Below are 20,313 nucleotides of genomic sequence, written 5' to 3'. Positions count from 1 at the left end.
GTTGCTGTCTTACTAAGTCCTTGAATCAATTTTCGATTCTTGCTTCTTCTCACTCTGAAGAATGGATGTCCGTGTGAAGTCTTTAGTATACGGAGCATCATATCACGACCAGGATGTCCTAGTCGGTCATACCAAAGCCAGTATGTGTCAGAATCTAAGAGATCTTCTCTTATTTCATTATTAGATTCAATCGGTCAAATTGTAGTGACATAAAGTCTACTAGATTGACACATAAGCTTCTCTAAGATGCGCTTTCGTCCACAATCATTAGAGGTAATGCAAATGAACAATTTTCCGTTCTCAGTATGCGTTACCGCGTGAAATCCGTTGACTCTTATATCTTTAAAGCTTAATAAGGTTCGATTTGCCTTAGGAGCGTAGAGAGCTTCTGTGACTTTGATCAAAGTGCCATTTGGCAATAGGAATTGGGCCATTCCATGTCCTTGAACTAAACCTGATGGCCCAGCCATCGTAGTCACAGAGGAATATGTAGGCAACATCTCCAAGAATAATTGCCTATGTCGTAGAATGGTGTGCGTAGTCGCACTATCCGCGAGACATTGTAGTTCATCCATTCCTAAAAGAAAAACTCATAATTAAAAGGAGTCATAAAGAAAAGAACTCGACTTTTATTAATAAGCCAAATGGAATTACATCATTGTTTCTTTTGACCAAAGAAAATCTAATCCAATAAACGAGCTAATGCAAAACAATGGTAGTCGTCTAACTCATTTCGGTAATTCCAATGCAAATGTGACCAGGTGAGTAGAGAGATGTCGGTGGAGCAAGGCTCGCTTAAGTACCACTTATCTCAAAACCTTCCTAGACATCACACTTACATTGAGTACGCCTACTTTGAAGAAAGACTAATACCATTGGCATCTACTACAAAAATAATAGGGCAATTGCCTACATCTCTTGGAAAATAAAAAGACTTAATCAAAATCGCCAGTTTCTGGGTCTTGATTCTTGAAGTCTTCCACCCTTAGATCGATATCGCCATCTTGATCTTCTTGTTCCATGTAATTTGCCTCCCTTGCTTCACGATACCACCTATATGCGTTTGCAACATTCTGGGATGCTTTACATGCTTTGGCCCAATGTCCAGTTGATCCACATCTGAGACAAGCATCATTATGGTCAGTTTCCCTTGATCAAGGCGATTTAGGAGCGCTTTGAGGACAGTTATTGCCTTTGGTGGCGACACCACCATAACCGGAGGCTTAGCCTCTCTCTCTCTTCACTCATTTTCCTCCATGGTTCCGTGTACGCCTATCTTGGCAGTTTCCTTCCTATTTGGGGCGAGAATATGGACCAGAACGTCCATAAATATCCCTATTCTTAGGGTTTCGCTCCTTGTGTCCTCCCTTGGAGGCACGACTATAATTAGACTCCAGAATTGACTTGGCTCCCACGGGTCTAGAGTTATAGTTCTTCACAAGTATGTTGTCGTGCTTTTCAGCTACGTTCATGGCACCAATTAGCTCATGAAATCTTGTGATGCGTCTAGCATTGACATCAATCCGATAGTTTTTGGCTACCATCAATGTAAAGACGTGGAAGGTGGAGAGAGTCTTATCGATCAACATCGTATCAGTGATTTTTTGTCCACAGAATTCCATCAAAGACTTGATATGAAGTGCTTCTGAATTGTAGTCAAGTACAGACTTGAAATCACAGAAGCAGAGGCTATGTCATCTCACTTCTAAGTCTAGAAGCAGGGAATCACGGACGTTGCCAAAACGCTGCTTGAGTTCTACCCATAGTTTTCTTGGGTCTTTCTCATTGAGGTACTCATTTTGGAGTGCGTCATTCATGTGCCTTGTCATGAGAATGATGGCTTTTGCTTCATTAGCCTCTCTCGTAGCTCTATTTGCTTCAAAAGCAACAGCTTGTTAAGGAGTAAGCACGTCCTGACTTGGCTCTTGGATCGTACTCAGGATCCCATCAACCTTAAGATGTTGGCGCACATCACGGACCCACTTGTGGTATCCTGCGCCTGTTGTCTCTAGTGGAGTGAGGCTCAACTTGTTCAGGTTATTCATCCTAAAAAACAATAAGAAAATAGGGTTAGTTTCTGAGCGAAAAGGCTACCACAAAAACTATTAAATTTTTTAGTGTAGTCGCTTCCAAGAAATTAGAGATTTTCTGAGTGTAGTCGCTGCCAAGAAAATCCGATTCCAAGATGGGTTTTGGATTAGATCGAAACAATGACGTATGCGATCGATCATTTTTTCTTCTCAGCAAACTCTAAGTTTGAAGGACTCTACAAGCTCCAAGCTTGGAATGAGCACGAACCCCCACAGTTCGGCTTTTGGTCTCCCATATGAAGAAGAAAGGGGGGGGGGGGGTAGAAGAAGGGAGGTTGCAAGTCCCTGATAAAAGAAGAAAAAGAATGAAAAGCTTCAAAAATGGGAACTTTTAGAAAAGTTTACCTTGAAAAGTTACCGGAATCTGGTGGCCAAAGTTGGTGGCTGGGCTGTGCAGGGAAACTGCTGGGTCGCTGCAGGGGCTGCTGCGGGATCGCAGCGAGGATGTCGCGAGGCTGTGAGGATGCTGCGGGGATGTGGCGAGGTTGCGAGGATGCTGAGGAGATGTAGCGAGGATGCTGAGGAGATGTAGCGAGGCTGCGAGGACGCTGCGGGGATGTCGTGAGGTTGTGAGGACGCTGCGGGGATGTCGCGAGGTCGGGAGGGCGCGAGGATGCTAAGGACATGCCGCGAGGACGCTGCGGGGAAGGTGGTAGCACCTGCGAGGCTAATCCGGTGAAGTATTTTTTCGGCCTTTAGGGTTTTTAAGGCTAGGGTTAGGGCTTCGTGCTGATAACGTGTTTTAGAGAATCAAAAATTGAGAGAAAATCGCTGTGTATTCTCATTGATAATAGGAGCCTTTTTATATAGAGGATTACAATTCATAGAGTCTGAATCATACAATGACAGATAATCTCTAGATTCTTTTAAATTAAACTTTATTACCAATAGGTCAAGTAACCTAGAGTTTGTGCCAAACACAAATTAGGGTTTTACTTGAACAAATTTGATATTTTCTAAAGCAAAGACTCAAGAGGTTATTACTCTTAAACAAACTTTTTTTCCTTTTGAAAATGCAGCTGGTCAAAACTTAATTTTCAAAAGTCGGTGGTGCCCTTTTATCCAAGTGTGAGTGTCCTTTGTAATTTGAGATTCAAAATTGTTAGGGAGTGTGGGGTGGTTTCATTTCATAATCGGTATCTAGGTCTTGTAACGATGGTAGACGTGAACAAAAATAAAAAGCAATGTGATGGATTAGATAATCATCTGATGGGTTGGCAAAGAAGTAAATTTCTTTCAAAAGGCGCGCTATAATCAAATATGTTGCTCAATCTACAGTATTATGACTTATATCTATGAGTGTTTTTTAGTTTCCTACAAAGTTTTTCAATCAAAAATATCGAAGTTTTGGTGTGAAGGAATCGTGATAAGAAAGGAATCCACTAATGTTGTTGGGAGAAGCTTTGAAAAAAAAAATATTGGAAGATGAACCAGAAGTTCTACTAGCCAAGACTTTTTGGAGACTTATGACTCCATGGTTAGTCATTTACTCGGAGTAGAATATCTTCCATAGTTAGAATGGTTGAATGCTTAGGTAGGTACAAAGTCCTCGTTAATTTGGCATAGTGTTGTGTGGGGTCAAGAGATTTTATTGATGAGAATCAGGAAGTTGATTAATATCAATATAGATAAACAGATTCCTTAGTCATGGCAGCGGAGCAGGTGGCCAGGGGCCAGATCATGGCAGCGGTATACCATGAGTCGTATGGCGTTAGGTACTTCTCTACGGTAGGACGTTCGGCAGAAATTGCAATGGTGCTTTCAGGCTCTTCAGCTAAAGAACATAGGCTCTTGGAATTCTGTCACTCTGAGGTGGCAAGGCACTATGTTTTCCGATCTGATTCTCGGTGGTTTGGGTTGGTGGGGATCTAGGTTTAACCCTGGATCTAGCCAAAAACAATTAGGATCGGCTTTGTCGTGGCTTGTTGCGTGGTTTGGGTTTCTTCAGTGAGATGTGCTTGAAGGGATTGCTTTGTGGTGGTGGTTTGCCGGCGGACCTCCTGGGGAGAAGGAAGAGGATGGTGGCGGTTATTTTTTCATTTTGTTTAAAGTTGTGTTTTTAGTTAGGTTTCTTAGTCATGAGCATGTCCCTACTCCTTTGAGGTAGGGTTGGGTCAAATTGAGGTGTCATGGATGTCATTCCTGGGGACAAATTGGTTTATTGTTGGTGTTATCTTATGGTCAATGTGTTGACGAGTGATCCTTGCACGTGCTCTGGTATCTTTAGGACACGATCGATGTGGAAAAGAGCGTTGGTTTTTCTGGTTATTGTTCATGAGGTGGTATCAAGATTCTTGGGATTCTTTATTGCCCGAGATGCTGGGCGATATAGGTGGTTAGGAGTTTGGCCTTTTCGGCTCATGGAGGTCATTTAAGATGACATACCTGTAACTGGCTTAGGCTATAGGGAGGAGAGTAGGGAGTTCATGTCCACCACTAGTCATTCATATGTTATGTAATTTTGATTTCTCAATAAAAGTTTCTTATTCTCACCAAAAAAAAAACTAGATTTCTTAGTCTCTTTCTAATGTTCAACAATTCGTTAGACGATAGGCGGGCGGTGGGCAAAGGCCAAACAAGTTATTTTAATGGGTGGTTCTAGTTGGACCTCCAAAATTGATATTTGGACTTCCAACTTTTTTCAATTATTAATAGACATTGTCAAGTAATATGAAAAGATAAATAAGGAAAAAGTGAGAAAAATGAAAAAAAAATAATTTTTTTTTAGAGAGAATTGTCAACTCATTGCATTGATCAACGAAATTACACATAATGACCAATCCCTGTGGGATTGTCAAAAGATTAACTACCTAAGTAATTCAACATTTTTAAAGATCATGAAGCTCAGCCAAAATCTACCCTAAAATGTCCTAGAAAATCAAAAGGCCAAGACATTCCGAGTATTTTTGGCGACAAATCTCAGAGAGAACCTACGAATTCATTCCCCATAGGAGAATAAATTCTTACATAAAAATAATTAAAAGTAAAAAATTCAGCCAGGCAGCCCAGCTGTCCCATATACCAATCAAAAGCCCAAAAGAATGGGAAACCCTACCACTAGGCCCAAAAGGGTTCCGAGCCCAACTGGACCTGCTAAGGCCACCCAAATCAAGTACGGCAGCACACCAGACCTCTTCCAGTCGACGACTCCGGACGGGGAGGTCATCCACCGCTGGTCGTCGCCATCATTGCCTCTCCCCGCTCCAGCACGAATTAGCGTTGCATCTGTTAGCCCGGCCGCGCAAGCCTCCTTGTACGGCGACCAGTAATCAGCCACTGTCACCGCCTAGTCGCCTGGCACAAAACGAAATGCCGAGGAGGCAGACCTCCCCCCGGTGCTCCATTCCGAGACCCGACGAGCTAAACCTTCCCAAACATCCCGGGTCAAGAAAGACCTGAAGCCATTGCCGTTGTCGTGAAAAGCCACCCGAGACAGAAGCTCTTCATGGCCCCCAATTTTGAGAATCCGACGATGGGGAACCCCACCATCCTCAATCCCCCAGTGACTAGACAAGAAGGGAACCCCATCTCCTCTAACCCAATTTGCAAAACCGCCGCCAAGAGGCCACGACCTTCAAAAATAAATTACTCTTCTTACCTCCTCAAATATAACATTCAATTAAATTATTTTTTCTTTTTCTAGAATTTCCTTATATTGCCATATAGTTTTATAATTTACCTAAAAAATTAAGTAAAAATAATAATTTCTATACATGACCCATCATTAAAATTCAAAATAATATGATTTGAAATTTTCTTAAATTAAATTAATTAAATATTATGATATAGTTATTACTCAATTTTTTTTTTGTAGAATATAATTATTACTCAATCTTCCAACCCAAAACCCTTAAAATTCTTCTTTTAACAAATTCAAAGGGATTCTAGCAAAATATCAAGATCAAGAACCAACCCTCTGATTAATTTTGGTGGAGGAGAGACATACTCATAAGAGAGCAATATCATGTGATTTTGATTCTTCTTATTCTCGTGGTTGAAGATAAAAATAAAAATTAGAGTAACATATTATTGTATCTCATGTTCAAGGGTGTTTTGGTAAAAATAAGGAGGTCTACTTAACTTTTCAAGTATTCTAAAAAGTAAATTAGAGGTGTACTAAGTATAGGAGGTCCAACTAAACCACCCTATTTTAATCTTATTATACGATCTACAAATAAAGTGCCTAATTAAAACTGAAAATTTTATTCGATTGAAAACATGGTAAAATTTGAGGCAAGTAAAAGAAAAAAAAACTAAATTCACCATGTAGGAATGTGGAGTCTTTAGACATTTTAGTGGACCCTTTGAAAAAAGAAAAAATAATGATTCGTCCTTTTGTACTTGGACTTGGAGTGAGAGATGAGTCCACCCTAAAAAATAAACAAAGTTGACCCCCCCCAAAAAAAAATAATAAGATTAGAGTTTGCCCGCACACGTGCGTGCCCCTCTCTGTAGCGCCGTCGTTCTTAAAGTCTGAACTCTGAACTCTGAACCCTGAAACGAAACGACAAAAGCCCCAAATTCCAGTCTTCACTCTCTCTCTCTCTCTTTCTGCGCAGTTTGCACCTTGACCTGGTACTAACCTTTAAACTTTTGATTACTACATTGTCAGGTTTACTAGGGTAACGTTCTGGTAGCTAGATTTACTTTTGTATCTATAATATTTCTGTAAAAATCTCAAACCTTCCTCGTCTGCATTTTGCTCTTCTCTTTTTGTACTTTGTAGCAAATGATTATAAAGGTAAGATTTTCAAGTCAAGTGATCCAAGCTACTTACTGTTTATGAAAAAAAAGATGAAAAAGAATTCTTGGAAATTATGTTGTAATCAAACAAGTCAAACAAATATGTCAATCCAGTTTAAAAGTTTCTCTTGGTCTCATGTAATGAAATGCCTGTTTTTCTGTTTTCACCCTTTATATCTACATTCGCTGAATAATGCTGAGTTTTTTTTTTTTTTACCGAGTTTAAGCAGTTACATCGTCTGCATTTTACCTAGTGTTTGTTTTCTTCTTTCCCACAAGTGGTCAGGTATCTGGAGGTCATGGTTGCTTCGGATATATGTCCAACCGAGGATGCCGTTCAGGCTTTTTTGGACCACTTGGTTGACCCAATACTTCCAGCAAAATCTTCTCTGCGGGATACCCCATCACTCTCTCAACAGCAGTCAGTTGCAAAACAGGTACATTTCTTTGTCTTTAATTAATCAACATGATATACTCTTGTCATTTGTGTTAAATTTGTTTCTTGTACAATATTATTGTAGGATTCCTCTCATAAGTCCATTTTGGTGATGTTAATGTCTGTAGCTTTGTAATCTCTCTCTCTCACACACACGTATCTGTGTTCTATTACTTGCTGGCTTTTCTCTACTTCTTATTTTTGATCCTATAAAGGTAGTTTATAAGACATCTTTGAACCACTAAATTTTTTTCTATGATTTTAGTTTAAGTATATATGGCTATAATTGCTTGAACCAATGTCTGATCAAGCTTGAGGATTGAATTGTCCTGGGAGATTGAATACTCGTGATTTGGTTCAGAGAAGATTACCTTTCTGGTGTCTCTTATCTCTGTGATGTGTGAAAGAGCAGCTGGAAGTTCGAATCATGTGCTGCTCCAGTGTTTTGTTGCTCTAGCTTTATGAAAAACACTATTTAGGGAGTGGAATGTTGACTGGAATCATCCAGGCTCATGCAATGCCCTGCAAGAGGTATAAGTTCTTTGGAGGCAAGAAAAGGGGTATGATTTTATGGAGATGTGCTGTGGTGGCTCTTTTTCTTTTTTATCTTTTGGTGGTTTGGGATGGAGAGGATCAAAAGAATATATCTGGAAGCTAGGGGCAAGGATGCTGATCAACTATGGGATAGGTTTTGCTTTCGGAATCTCTTTAGGTGTTTGGGTCTCGTACAGAGTTTAAAGATTATTCTTTTTAGGTCATTCTTCATATGGAAATGCAGCTGTGACTTAGATTTTGTTGTTTTTTTGTCTTTGCTGTTATTCTTTGTTCTTTGTAAATCTAGTAGAGTACTCCTCGTATCTGTTTTTCTGTTTCGAACAACTGTAAATACCCTTGAAGATCAAACAACTGTAAAGGTTAATAACTGACATAGCCTAGAAAAATTTGTATCTAATAAATGAGAAGATACCCTTGAAGATCAAACAACTGTAAAGGTTAATAACTGACATAGCCTAGAAAAGTAAATACGTAACTGACAATTTCGTATCATATTGGAAACTTTTTCTTTTGGATGGAAGCACACTAAGAACTTGCATTTCAAAATTGAGTTGGTAACGTGCGTTGGAGGGATTGTACGTGATAACATTAACATGCACAAAAATTTATAAAAAACATGCAACTGTACTCGACCACTCTTTTGATTCTTTGTTTTGCTTATCAATTGGTTTCTCTTAGGTGCATGCTGTTGTGCTACTATACAATTACTACCACAGAAAGCAATGTCCAAAGCTAGAGGTTTTGTGTTTTAATTCGTTTTGCAAGTTGGTTTTGGATCTGAAACCAGCCTTGCTAGCTCATATGAAATTTATGAAAAGGTCAGGTGATACTGAATTGGTTGATCAGGAGAAACAACTTTCAGTTACCGAAAGAACAATAATGGAAGCATGTCAAATATCTACAAGTTTAGATGCATCCATGGGTGCTCCAAACACTGAGGGATGGCCAATTTCCAAAGTTACAGTTCTTTTAGTTGACTCCAAGAAGGAGAACTGCTATTTGCAATTCAGTTCCAATTCCATGACCCAGGGGGTTTGGTCAGTGATTGATAAAAATTTGGAGGTCAGAGATCACAGTTCAGAAGATACAAGGGGGTTAAAACATGTAAACAAAAGCAAAAGAGTCACTGGAAAACCTTCAAGAGGAGAACCAAGGATTGATGAAACTAGTTGTCAAAAACTGGCATATTCAGCAATTACTGAGGCTACAGGTATGCACTTCTTCTAATCCTTTTAATTGTGTGAACCTCATGGAGGGGTTTATGCTTCCAATTGATGTGGTGGACAGTTCCCTGTCTGTTCTGCCTTTTGTTTTGCTGCAAGCCTGGGACTGCCATCCATTAAGTTATATGGTAAAACTAGGTTGAAATTGTACAGGTGGAGAGGTTCATTTCATATGGTATTGCAATTTATGATAGCATTGCTTCATTTCTGTAAATCTTGGACTTGATTTCGTCTAAAGATACGTTGGTGGAGTATGGCTTTATATATAGGACTATAATAAAAAGAAATTTAGTTCCATCAACTACATTTTGGAAGTCCCTATTTTTTCATAAACTATTGATTATTTTGATTTGATTAAACATATAATCATATTGTCAACTATCTACTTGGGAAATGGAAGAACAGTTGATATTTTACCAAGTAGTTGGGAATTTGTGTTTATTATCACTTTTCAATTAGGAGGCTGTATTGAATATTTTTTATCTTCTGCTATTCTCTCAGTTGTTAACCGCTTGTTCAGTTCTTTATTTTTTATCTTTGACAATAACTTTTAGTTTTCTATTCCAAAACAAAAAAAAAAGAACGAAATTTCACCAGCGCTATTGTTGCTTATTTATGAATTTATGGTTGTCTATAAATTCTCAACATAAATATCATAGGATTTTGAGCAGTTCGTCTTTACTTCAAATCATATGTAACCGACTCGGAACCTTTAAGGCTCATATATTACAAATTTAAGCACTGTATCCAGCTGTGTCTAGGTGGCTAAGTCCTTTGTATTCTAATACCTGCTTCTGCTTCTACTTTGTTTAACAGAGTTAGCTGACACTTACATGATTTTTGTAAATGTTATAGGTATTAGTCAAAATGATCTTCTTGTTTTGGAAAGCCATGTCGTATTTTCGGATAGTAAAGAAAAGTCAGCTGCTTGTTTTTTTATAGTTCAGTGTACCCAATCAGGCAAGGGTGATATTCAGCTTCCTATTAAAGATGTTATTGACAGGTATATGATCTCTTTCGTGTATGTGATTATATACTTGTTTCTACCTATGACTTTGGTTTTCTTGTCCTTATCTAGCCACAAGTTTTTTCTAATTATACATCATTATTAGTAGGGTAGAGGTCATCAATTCTCCCTTGACTTTGACCAGTTTCCATATTGTCCCATAAACTTCAAAGTGTTGGACTTTAAATCATGCGTTTAATGAGGACAATCTTTATGTTAAACACTTAAATATGGGTGCTAAGATGTGAGATCCTTAGTTCAAATTCTTGCAACTTTGATGTCTCAATTTATGAGGAGTTTAACATCTTGCTCTTTCTAGTGATGAAGAGAGGCCCACCATGTCAAGGCAACTGTTTGATAATAATAAACCGACAAAATTTTTTAAACTTGCATTTCTGAAAAGTATTGATTAGATAAATCAAGATGAGTATATTTTTCTAATGAAAATATTTTAGAGAATATGGAATATATAACTAGAAAACTGAGATGTCACTGTCTAGTGTCACAATATATCATAAAATCATTATAAAAGTGTATATCTTTCTGTAAAAGTAATATCGATGAGGTTTGTAAATATTAGGATATGTTTTTGAGTGCTTAACAATGATATACTGCTATCCACTGTGACCTTTTTTATGCTAAAGTCATGTCTTTGCTGTTTGAGTAGCCTCCAGGGTCCTCTGGTCACAAAGAATTCCCGCGGCTGGACAGTTACAACAGTTGTTGAGTACTTCCATGTGCTTCCTTATGCTGAGATTTTGTCCGACTGGTTTCATAGGTGTGCTACTTACATTTTTCTTTGTTATTCCTTGTCATTGGATGCAAGCTTTTCTAGCATATGCATTGTGAAGATGGAATCTGAAGATCACTGCTGTGGTACTTATAATATCATAATAGTCAGTGCTGTAGCTATGTATCAAAATGTAGGCTCACAAGATATTTAAAAGCAGATTCATTAATATTCATATGCTTGTAGTCTTTATTATTCTCAATTTCAAGGAGTAACCCATGTCATTGCCTTTCAACCAAAAAAAATCTCGTCATTGCCTATAGTGGCATGTTATTTTAATTCTGGATTTTGAACCAACGATTCAGGTCCCAGCCGTCTCCTTTGACATTGTAGGACATCACTTTGGTAGCCCCATTGGTCTGTATATAACTGGGATATTTGTTTATGGGAAATTCAATTCTGATGCACAAGATGCCTATTGGTATGGGATTGATCAACTCATCCATATGAACCTTGACTCAGATTGTCTATTCTACGTTTGTAAGCATCCTGTCATTTTGTTTTGCGTGGGCTGCAAACAACCTGAGTGATAACTTCTGGTAGTGATGATTTTGAATATCCCAAACATGCGAGGATAATTATTGATGAAACTGATGTGTTTTTAATGAATTTTTGGAGCTGAGCTATGTGCATAGATATACATGTTAACCGGTGAAATGTTCCTTTCTATTTGATTTTGACATGAGTTTTAATGTATCTTTTAAAGTTGTCCCTTCATTTAGCTGACATTAAAATTTTAATGTGACTTTTAGGAGAGAATTCTCAAATGGTTTGAAAGATTCAAGGCTAGGAGCGGGAAATGTAAATGTGGCTAGCCCTAAAAGGACCGAAACACCTTCCAAACCAGGAATTTGCAAAAATCAAGAGGAGTCTCATGTAATTGATGTTGTGATAGAGGATCTTGGAAGCAACACAAAAAATTCTGAACCCAAATCATGGGAGCAAAAAGATAGCAGTGGATGTTGCAAGATAGATCTGGCTCATGCTTTCAATGGGTCTCAGGAAATGGAGTTGGAGGGGTCTTCCATGGTTGCCTCGAAGAAGGAAAAAATTTGTAAGAAAATTTCAAGTCCCGTTCAAGTTGTCAGCCACCAAGATGACATGCATTCCTGTATCGAAAGTGAAAAGCCCAAAACCCAAGACAAGTTGTCTCATGTAAATTGTGTCAGGATAAAGGATATTGGGAACAGCATAAGCTGTTCTACGCCTCGATCATATAAGCAGAAAGATACCACTGTATATAAAAATACAAGTCCTGCTGAAGCTTCCAATGGGCCTCAGAAATTGTGCATAGATGACTGTTCCATGGTTCCCTTGCAGAATGTAGATAGCTGTGAGAAAATTTCAAGCACCATTCAAGTTGTCAATCAGCAAAAAAAGATTTCCTCGATTCGCTCTGAACTAAATGGCTCAGTAAGTAATACGAAGGTAAAACTTTGTAGTTCTTTACCGCTTCAACTACAGCATTGTCAAACATTTTTCATTTCTACATCTCATTCGTGAATCTGTTGTTCGCATAGATTTCTTGGTTATAGAGCTGCGCTTTAGAATTAACTTTGTATTTATGTTCTGTGAGATATTGGACTAACCATATGTAGCAGGTTGAGGTTCACAATGCTGCTAAATTATTCCTGTGGATGTGGTTGGGGTTTGTGAATTTATGGAAAGTACAACATAAAAAGAAGAAGTTTTTTTACACTTCTAGTATGGTAATAGTTATCTGGTAGGATAGTAGTGGATGGGGTAGAAAGCTAAAACAGTCTGGGGATGTATGATGTTAACAATAGTTAGTTTGATGATGATAATGGGCCAGAAATGGTGGAGTTTCCGGAAAAGTCCAGAATTTGATTTTACTTGCTTTAATAATTAATTGTTGCAGAATAACCTCTCTTTTGCCTATTTATTTAGAACAGAAAGCAGCTGTCTGTTACTTTGTAGTTAGGAAGTCGTCTTTAGTGAAGATGGATAATTCCATAGTGCTTTAGCTTGATGGAGATTTTGTGAGGATTTTTTTGCTCTCTAGCTTTGGTTGAAGTGGGACTAGTTTTCTGCATCTTGTACAATCTGTGTTTGCTTTCTTAAAGAGATTTTTGTTTTTTCCAAAAGAAAAAAAAGACAGAAAGACCCAACTCATGATTATGCAGCTTTTGAAATTTGAGGCTCTTACCGCCCTGCTGCTCTCTTTTATTTGTTTGTTTGTTCTTGTTCTTTTTTGTTCTTTTTTCTTTTTTCTTTTTTTCTTTTTCTTTTTTTTTTCCTTGGAAAGAAACAAGCTCTTCTACTTGGATGTTGGAACTTGAAATTGCAGAATCTCAATTTTTTCCAAATTTAAAAGAGAATCTCAACTTGTATCGTATTTTTTGAATCTTGTGCAAGTTCAGTGTTTTTGTTTATAAAAAATAATCAAATTCTATAAGCCAAGTAGAGTTTCTGTAATCAAGTCTCTTAACTAGAGATTGTCTGCATCACAATGAAAATGTTTGGTTAGTTCCATAGAAAGCCATTTGCTTATATGAAAATTTATTCTGTCTGCATCTGGTATAAATCTAAATCACATGTTCATTGATTATGGTCTTTGTGCAAACACTTTATGCATTAAGATAGTGGAACTCTAAGGCTCAGTGAACATATTTGTAAGTACAGGATTTCTAGGAAATAAAAACGATAAAAACAAATAAAGCTATGCCTTCTTGAATCAGTGCACACACACCAACTAAGGAGTTGCAAATTATGTTGTCTGAGTTGTAATGTTACATGGTCTAGTGAATCTGTATTACAGGCCCCCATAATGCTTGAAATGGATCCTGGTTAATATGTAGAATAACTATATTACTATGATTTCAGATTCAACAACATTTAGATATACATTGCAGGTTATATTTGTTATTATATTATACTATTGCTTCTGCTGCAGAAGCTGCATGTTCAGGAAGATTAGTTTGTTTTTACTTTCTCTGCTACAATAAGCTTCTCTATAATATGTGGCAGCTTTGTTAAAAAAAAATAAAAATATAATCATCTGATAGTCTGTTGTTGGGTGGGCAGGTTGAGACTGTGAACCGGACAAGTCAATCCCTTACTGACAAGCTACAGATTAGTATAGCTTCAAAAGAACACATCTTGTCAGAAACTGCTTTGAAAGTTCTTATGAAAAAAAGGAATGAGCTGGTAATGCTTTGCTTCATTTATTTATTTATTTTGATAATCTCTTTGTCATCCCGATTCAGCTTTGGTTTGGCTTAGTTTGGCCACCTTCTGCCACAGTCATATTTTCTTTACTAGTTACTTTCTTGAATTAAAACTTACTTTTTGGCCTCATTTGCTTGTCCATGCAGTCTATTAAGAAGCGCAATATAGAGGATGAGCTTGCTCGGTGTGAAAAAGATATCCAGACAATTATAAATGGTATCTTTTGCTTCAAGTTTTCTTGTGTTTTGGTTACACTCCCCCATCTTCCTGATATTGCATTGATTTCCTATGTTATATATTTGTACTAGATCTACAAATGCACAAGAAAGAATCCAATCATGTCAGCTCTTTGTCTGTTAAACCCACCATAATGGTGGCAGGTAGCATCTTAAAAACTGAGACCATGAATGTAACACTGGGTTGTAGTGCCTTTTAATTGTTATTTCTCCAATATTTAGGGTCTTAACTTCATTCCAATTAGGGCTACTAATTCCTAGATGTGGAATTGCTGGGTGTGGGAATTTATTTCAAAAGGATCATTGTTTAAAATTCGTGAATACTGCCATTAGGTTTTGATTAATATGCGTCAATGATGTCTATATTTCAAGTGGCTTGCACAGACAGCATGCCACAAGTCACTCAGCATCTTGGTATTGACTTTGGCATCCTTGTTTCCTAACTACTTTGATCATGTGTGACGCATTGAAATCATCTAGTGATTTTTCCTCTTTTCTTATTTAAGGAACTTATAGTTCATATTTCTATATATACAGAATGAATACTGTGTGATAATGCAATGCAAATACTCATTAAAGTTTTACAACCTTCATTTCTTTTCTGACTATCAAATTTGACTTTCCACTGGGTTGGCAATTGTGGTTTAAGAAGCTAACCAAAGTTGGGAAATAATAATTCAAAAAATAAAAATAGAATCTAACACTGATAGACTACATTAGGGAAAAAACATTATAACAATCAGAGGTGATAAATTGATCCTGACCGTTTACAGTTGAGAATCCAGAGTACTCAAAATCTTTTGTTTCCGTTGTGAGATACTGTTTTTTACCTTCATGGTCGCGTAGTGAAACACTGTTGTCTTGAACACTTTTGTATTGATTTGTAAAGACTGGAATTGCAACTGCTGGAGTGTGTCTTACTGGTAGGTGCTCCTCCTTTGCAATGATTTCCTAATTGGTTATCTGGCTTTCTTATTACCATAGGTGGTGAAGATGGCTCAGCAGTAATAGTTGAGTCTCTTATAGAAGGTTGTAATGATGGATATCTAAGAAATGAAAGGACTCATACACTGCTAGAAGAGGAATGCTCTTCTAAATCTGTCAAGAGGAAGAGGCTGTCAGAGGCTATCCTTGACAAGCAGAATCAATGCCAGGTAAGATATGATATCCAATAGTGATTTTTTTTTTCCATCATAACCAATTCAAATTCAGAAGTTAAATTTATCATATTAGGCATTATATTTAGATCCTATTGAAACAGCTGGAAGTTTTAATTCTTTCTAGTCCAAACAAATCCAAGTATTGCTTCAAAAGAAATAAGAACTTTTCTGGATAATTTGATTTGTGGTTCATCATGGATTTGCATAGTGCTGTGGAAACTTGTGCACTTATGCTGGAGGGAGAAAGCCAAAGATTTGTGGGATTGTGGATTTTTGACAATCATTTTGGTTGGTCAGACCACATGTGGGTGAATGAACCTTTCCACTAGTAACAATATCGATGTCGCATGTGTTCATCTTTAATTCTATCTTTGTACGTAACAAGTAGTCCTACCGAGGGTAGGGAGATGTTGAGTACCACTAGTCCCTTTACAATCTGGAGATCATGTTGCGGCTGTGGTGCAGTTCTGGGTTGTGGCTTCATCCTACCAACTCCCTACTGCTCAGCAACTATCTTCTCATTGAAGAAGATGACTAACCAGAGGGAGGGAACGGCAAGGATGTATAAGATGACCTTTTAGATTTTATGGCTCCATTCTGTTGCATTTCAGAAGTGAATTTTATGGCTCTCCATTCAGTTGCATTACCATCTTGGACATCCTTAAGTCTATGCAGCCTATCCAGGATCTGTTTCCAACTTTTGAGGCTTCTAGAGTGTGAAATTTGAACCATGTCAGTTTGGCAAACTTCACCACCCTTGTTTTATTTCCTTAGGTAGAATAAGCACACTGCCACTCCTTTTAAGTTGATTCACATTGATTTTGGGGTTAATCTAGAATTAAAACTCTCTTTTCAGTGTTCCAGAATAACTTGTTTACGTAGTATGATCTGGATTGGGGAGGAGGTAAATAATTTGTTGTTGTTGAAAGGAACTTCCATGCAAAATATCTTGTAATGATAATCTCTTGGTCTTGGGCTCTTGATATATCTTAAAATACCCAAATCTCTGATATGGCTAAAAACTATTGTTTGAATAGGATTCTACGGATTTATATGCACATGCATTCATTATTTCGACTTTGCAGGAATTGGATGGCATATGTTGCGAAAACAGCTGGGTGTTACCAACTTATTGTGTATCCCTATCAGATGGTAAGATCAGTTAGATTTATAGGTCATCTCAGAAAGATGGGTTTTCTGATGAGAGAATATATACAACGGGTTAATGCACCACTCATCTAGTAGCTGTTCTGGCACCTCGTATTATTTTAACTAGGTTCTTCCAACTTAGAATTTGATCCAGTAGCAATTTGTTTCCCCTGTTTGACTTCCACTTGGATTTTAATACATTACAAAGTTTTGAATCGCCTAGCCGATAATATTTGCAAATTTTATCATCTTTTATTATCCCCGCCCCACCCATCGCCATATACCAGTAATATTTGATTCAATGACCTCCATAGCCATATTTGGAAATTTGCTAGCTCACTAGAATTTTATTTTATTTTATATTTTTTTGTGGCTGAAATCATTTATCCAATCAAAATGGTTTACCAAATGATCTTAGCAAATTTTTCTCTACCATTTCGTTTTATTAAGCTTATTCTTGTCTAATGCATTGTACCTAAAATATATTGCCTACATTTTACTCGATGCTAAATATTGGCAGTTTTACTGTTCGGAAAATGTAAAACTGAGCTGATATTGTTATGGAATACTGCTTCTCTAATATGTGTACTATCTAAAGTTGTTGATTTGATTATCATATTCTTCTTGTTGAAGGAGGATTCCAAGCTAATGTAACCGTAGAAGGTCTGGACTTCAAGTGTTCACGTGAGGGTGATCTGTGTTCCAGTCCTAGTGAAGCAAGAGAATCGGCTGCATTGCAAATGTTGGTAAAGTTGCGGAGCATGGCTGGCCAAGCCAAAAGGTTGCAGATCAGGAACGTGAAAGGTACCAATGGTCAAATGGAATAGAAATAGTGAGTTCGCAGAGTCAAAGCACCCTGGGACATTGTTTGGCTTCAGTAAACTCAAGGAAAAGAAGACTCAAAAGGAAGTAGAACTCATTATACCATTCTGTGTAGATGAAAAATGCTAACGCTTATTCCTCATGTGCAGTTATTAAAAGGGATTATGTCCATTTACCCCATTTTTAGATATTTTTTTCCCACTTACCCCATTAAGTTTTTTTAATTTCCTCTTACTCAAAACACTCTAAGGAAATCTTCTTTAATACCCCATTAAGATTTTTTTTTTTTGTTTTTTAATTTTTTTTAATACCATTTTACCCTTACCCTTTGTTACTTAGAGAGAGAGAAAAAAAAAATGGAAGAGAGAGAAACCATAGAAGACTTCGTCGGAGCTCCGTCACTGGCAGCCGGAATTCAGCCAACTTTGGCCGGATTTCGGTCACCGGCTGCCGGAGTCTGGTCAACTGTCGCCGTCCACAGAAATTTTCAGAAAATCTCACCGGAAAGTTTTTTTGCCCTCAATTGACATCTATTGCCCCCCTATATTAGGGGGCAATAGAATTAGGGGGCAATAGAGGTCTATTGCCCCCCAATAGACGTCTATTACCCCAATAGTCTATTGCCCCTAATAGACGTTTATCAGTCATGTATTGCCCCCTAATAGAATTTTCGGTCGTCGGAATGAGAACTAATCTTTCTAAAATTAGACAAATAAAACTTTAATTAAAGCAAAAAACGAAGAGATTATATCAATTTAAAAACGTTTATTGCTCTCCAATTGCCCCTCAATAGACATTCAAAACTTTTTTTTCTTTCCCTCTGCCCCATTACTTAAAAAAAAAAAAAAAAAAAAATCTGATTTGGGCAACCAATTCAACAAATCGAAATTCTCTCTCCCTGCCTTGAATATCCGGTCAGTCCAAGACGCCAATCTCGGCTTTCGGCAAGGCGTCCCCGGAAGCTTCTCCAATCTCGGTGATCATCCGGTCGGCGATGTTGCGGAGGTCAATCACTGCATCGGAGGGGATGAGATCGAGGTCCCAGATGCTACTAGTGGACCTGTAGTTCGAGGTGTTCGGCAAATCGCAGTCATCGTCGGTGAAGAAGTCGTCGACTTCGAATTCGGAGCTGTGGTCAACGGAGAAGCGGTGGCTGGAGGAGGAAGAGTCGGGATTGGCGAGGGAGTCTGGCTCGATGGGGGAGGTGTCGTCTTTCCGACTCCGACGAGGAGGGAGCGACTGGGGGAGAGAGAGAGAGAGAAAGACTAAGTTCGACTCCGGTAGCTCCGACCGGAGCTTCAGGCTTGGACGCCATCGCTGCATGTCGTCCAAGGTCGTGATGCCGGAGTTCGACGCCATCGGGGAGAGAGAGAGAGTCGTGCTGGAGAGTTGAGTGGCATAAAATGTAGTTTGTTAATTATATCAAGGGCAAAACTGTCAGTTTGCTTGGAACAGGGTAAATGAGAATAAAAATTTGTTGCTGGGGTAAGTGGGCTAATTTTAGCTAATTTTGGTGCTTTTGGTCAAGATCCCGTTATTAAAATGTTTATGCATAGTCAAATATATGTGTTAGAAATGCTTGTCCATCGTCAAATATATCTGTTTAAAATGCTAATGTGGCTTGCAATCCTTTTGTAGTAAAACGTTAAAGAATAACCGATATCAACCTTAATTTGGTCTTTTGGTTTGCCTATAAATTTAAGCAAAGGAGATGTTTCCATATTTTTCTGGGAAGCAAGAAGGGAAATGAATTGGAAAACGAAACAGCTAGGATATCTAACAAGGTGACACTAGCTGATCCGGCAGGGATTTCAAAATCATGTTACTATCACCTCTGATATCAGAGAAAGATCATAAATTCCGATATCTCCAAAAATGTTCATAATCAGGATTCAGTTTGATAAACCATTGGTCTAAACATTGGTGGATTGGCCAGAATTTGGTAATTTTATTACCATTAGCTTTTTTGGGGGATTTTTGAATTTGCAGCTCCTTATAGACAAGCTTCAATCTTTGCACCGGAGAAGATGAATTTTCTCTTCAGGGTTGGATTGTGGCATGACACTAAGAAATTAGGGTTTGCAGCTAAGAATTGGGGTGGTGTAGAGGGACCGTCAAGGTTTTGCTCCCCGGACAAAAATGGCCAAGGAGGGAATGTATGCCTTTTCAATCAGAAAGAAGGAGTGAGTCGGGTTGAATCTCCAGAGTTGGAGTAACGTTTGAGCTCAAAATATTCTTTTTCTGGTAAGATATGGGACAATATATGTGATTTAATTTAGCCAACGTCAGGGTTAATAATTTGTTTGCTTGAACCGAGCGTTGGATTATGTATGGTGCAATGTTCAAAACTGATCAAGGAATGAATCTCAACATAACGAGGAAGAATATGAGGATATTTCTAATAGATTGCTTGCTTGACGACCAAGTAATCTGAGCCTACAAATAATATCAAGAGTCTCCTTTGGTTTCAAGCTCTGCTAGGTTTACGAACATCTAGGATTGATGGGGTAAATCTGAGAAGTTTTACGGAACTCCTTATTGACATAAAGGGAATAGAAGAACCGACAGATTACGACAGCAAAAACTTTGCCAACCAGCATCTTACAACAGCAAAAGAGACAATTTATAATCCAACTTAAGAGGCATCAAACACAAGTATTATAAAACTAATGAAGGAAGACGATGGTCATGTTATGGTATTTCTTGCTTCTGTCCAACATCTTTTCTAATAATGGTGAGCTACATAAAAATTATTGTGGAGAGAAAGAATGTGTTATTTGTTTATTTGTGCATAACAACAATATTCTTCAAAAACGACATAATGGTCGGACAAAAAGAGATAACAAAGCCTCTTCAATATGGTATAAATTATCTAACTACTGCACTTATAAAAATAGCAGCCATAATGATAGCA

General features: G+C 37.9%; 1 protein-coding gene across 5 annotated transcripts; it reads left to right on the top strand.

The window, feature by feature from the left end:
• Nucleotides 1-6,524: 6,524 nt before the first annotated feature.
• On the top strand, nt 6,525-17,631 carry LOC112196502. 5 transcript variants are annotated; one of them, XM_040519281.1, is made up of 11 exons: nt 6,525-6,665; nt 7,120-7,270; nt 8,503-9,034; nt 9,903-10,050; nt 10,721-10,831; nt 11,596-12,271; nt 13,889-14,011; nt 14,179-14,248; nt 15,253-15,422; nt 16,514-16,580; nt 17,211-17,631. In XM_040519281.1, the coding sequence occupies exons 2-11, from the start codon at nt 7,133-7,135 to the stop codon at nt 17,402-17,404; spliced, it is 2,229 nt and encodes a 742-aa protein (XP_040375215.1). In that variant the 5' UTR covers nt 6,525-6,665; nt 7,120-7,132; the 3' UTR covers nt 17,405-17,631. The 5 variants fall into 5 exon arrangements, with proteins under 5 accessions (XP_040375215.1, XP_040375217.1, XP_040375216.1 ...); XM_040519283.1 differs by having other exon boundaries at nt 7,113-7,270; nt 8,671-9,034; XM_040519282.1 differs by having other exon boundaries at nt 7,113-7,270; nt 11,596-12,256.
• The last annotated feature ends 2,682 nt before the right edge of the window (nt 17,632-20,313 follow it).

The sequence above is a fragment of the Rosa chinensis genome, chromosome 4, assembly GCF_002994745.2.
Source record: "Rosa chinensis cultivar Old Blush chromosome 4, RchiOBHm-V2, whole genome shotgun sequence".
Taxonomy (NCBI): Eukaryota; Viridiplantae; Streptophyta; class Magnoliopsida; order Rosales; family Rosaceae; genus Rosa; species Rosa chinensis.
The sequence above is the reverse complement of the archived record's forward strand: the minus strand, read 5'-3'. Positions and strand labels throughout refer to the sequence as shown.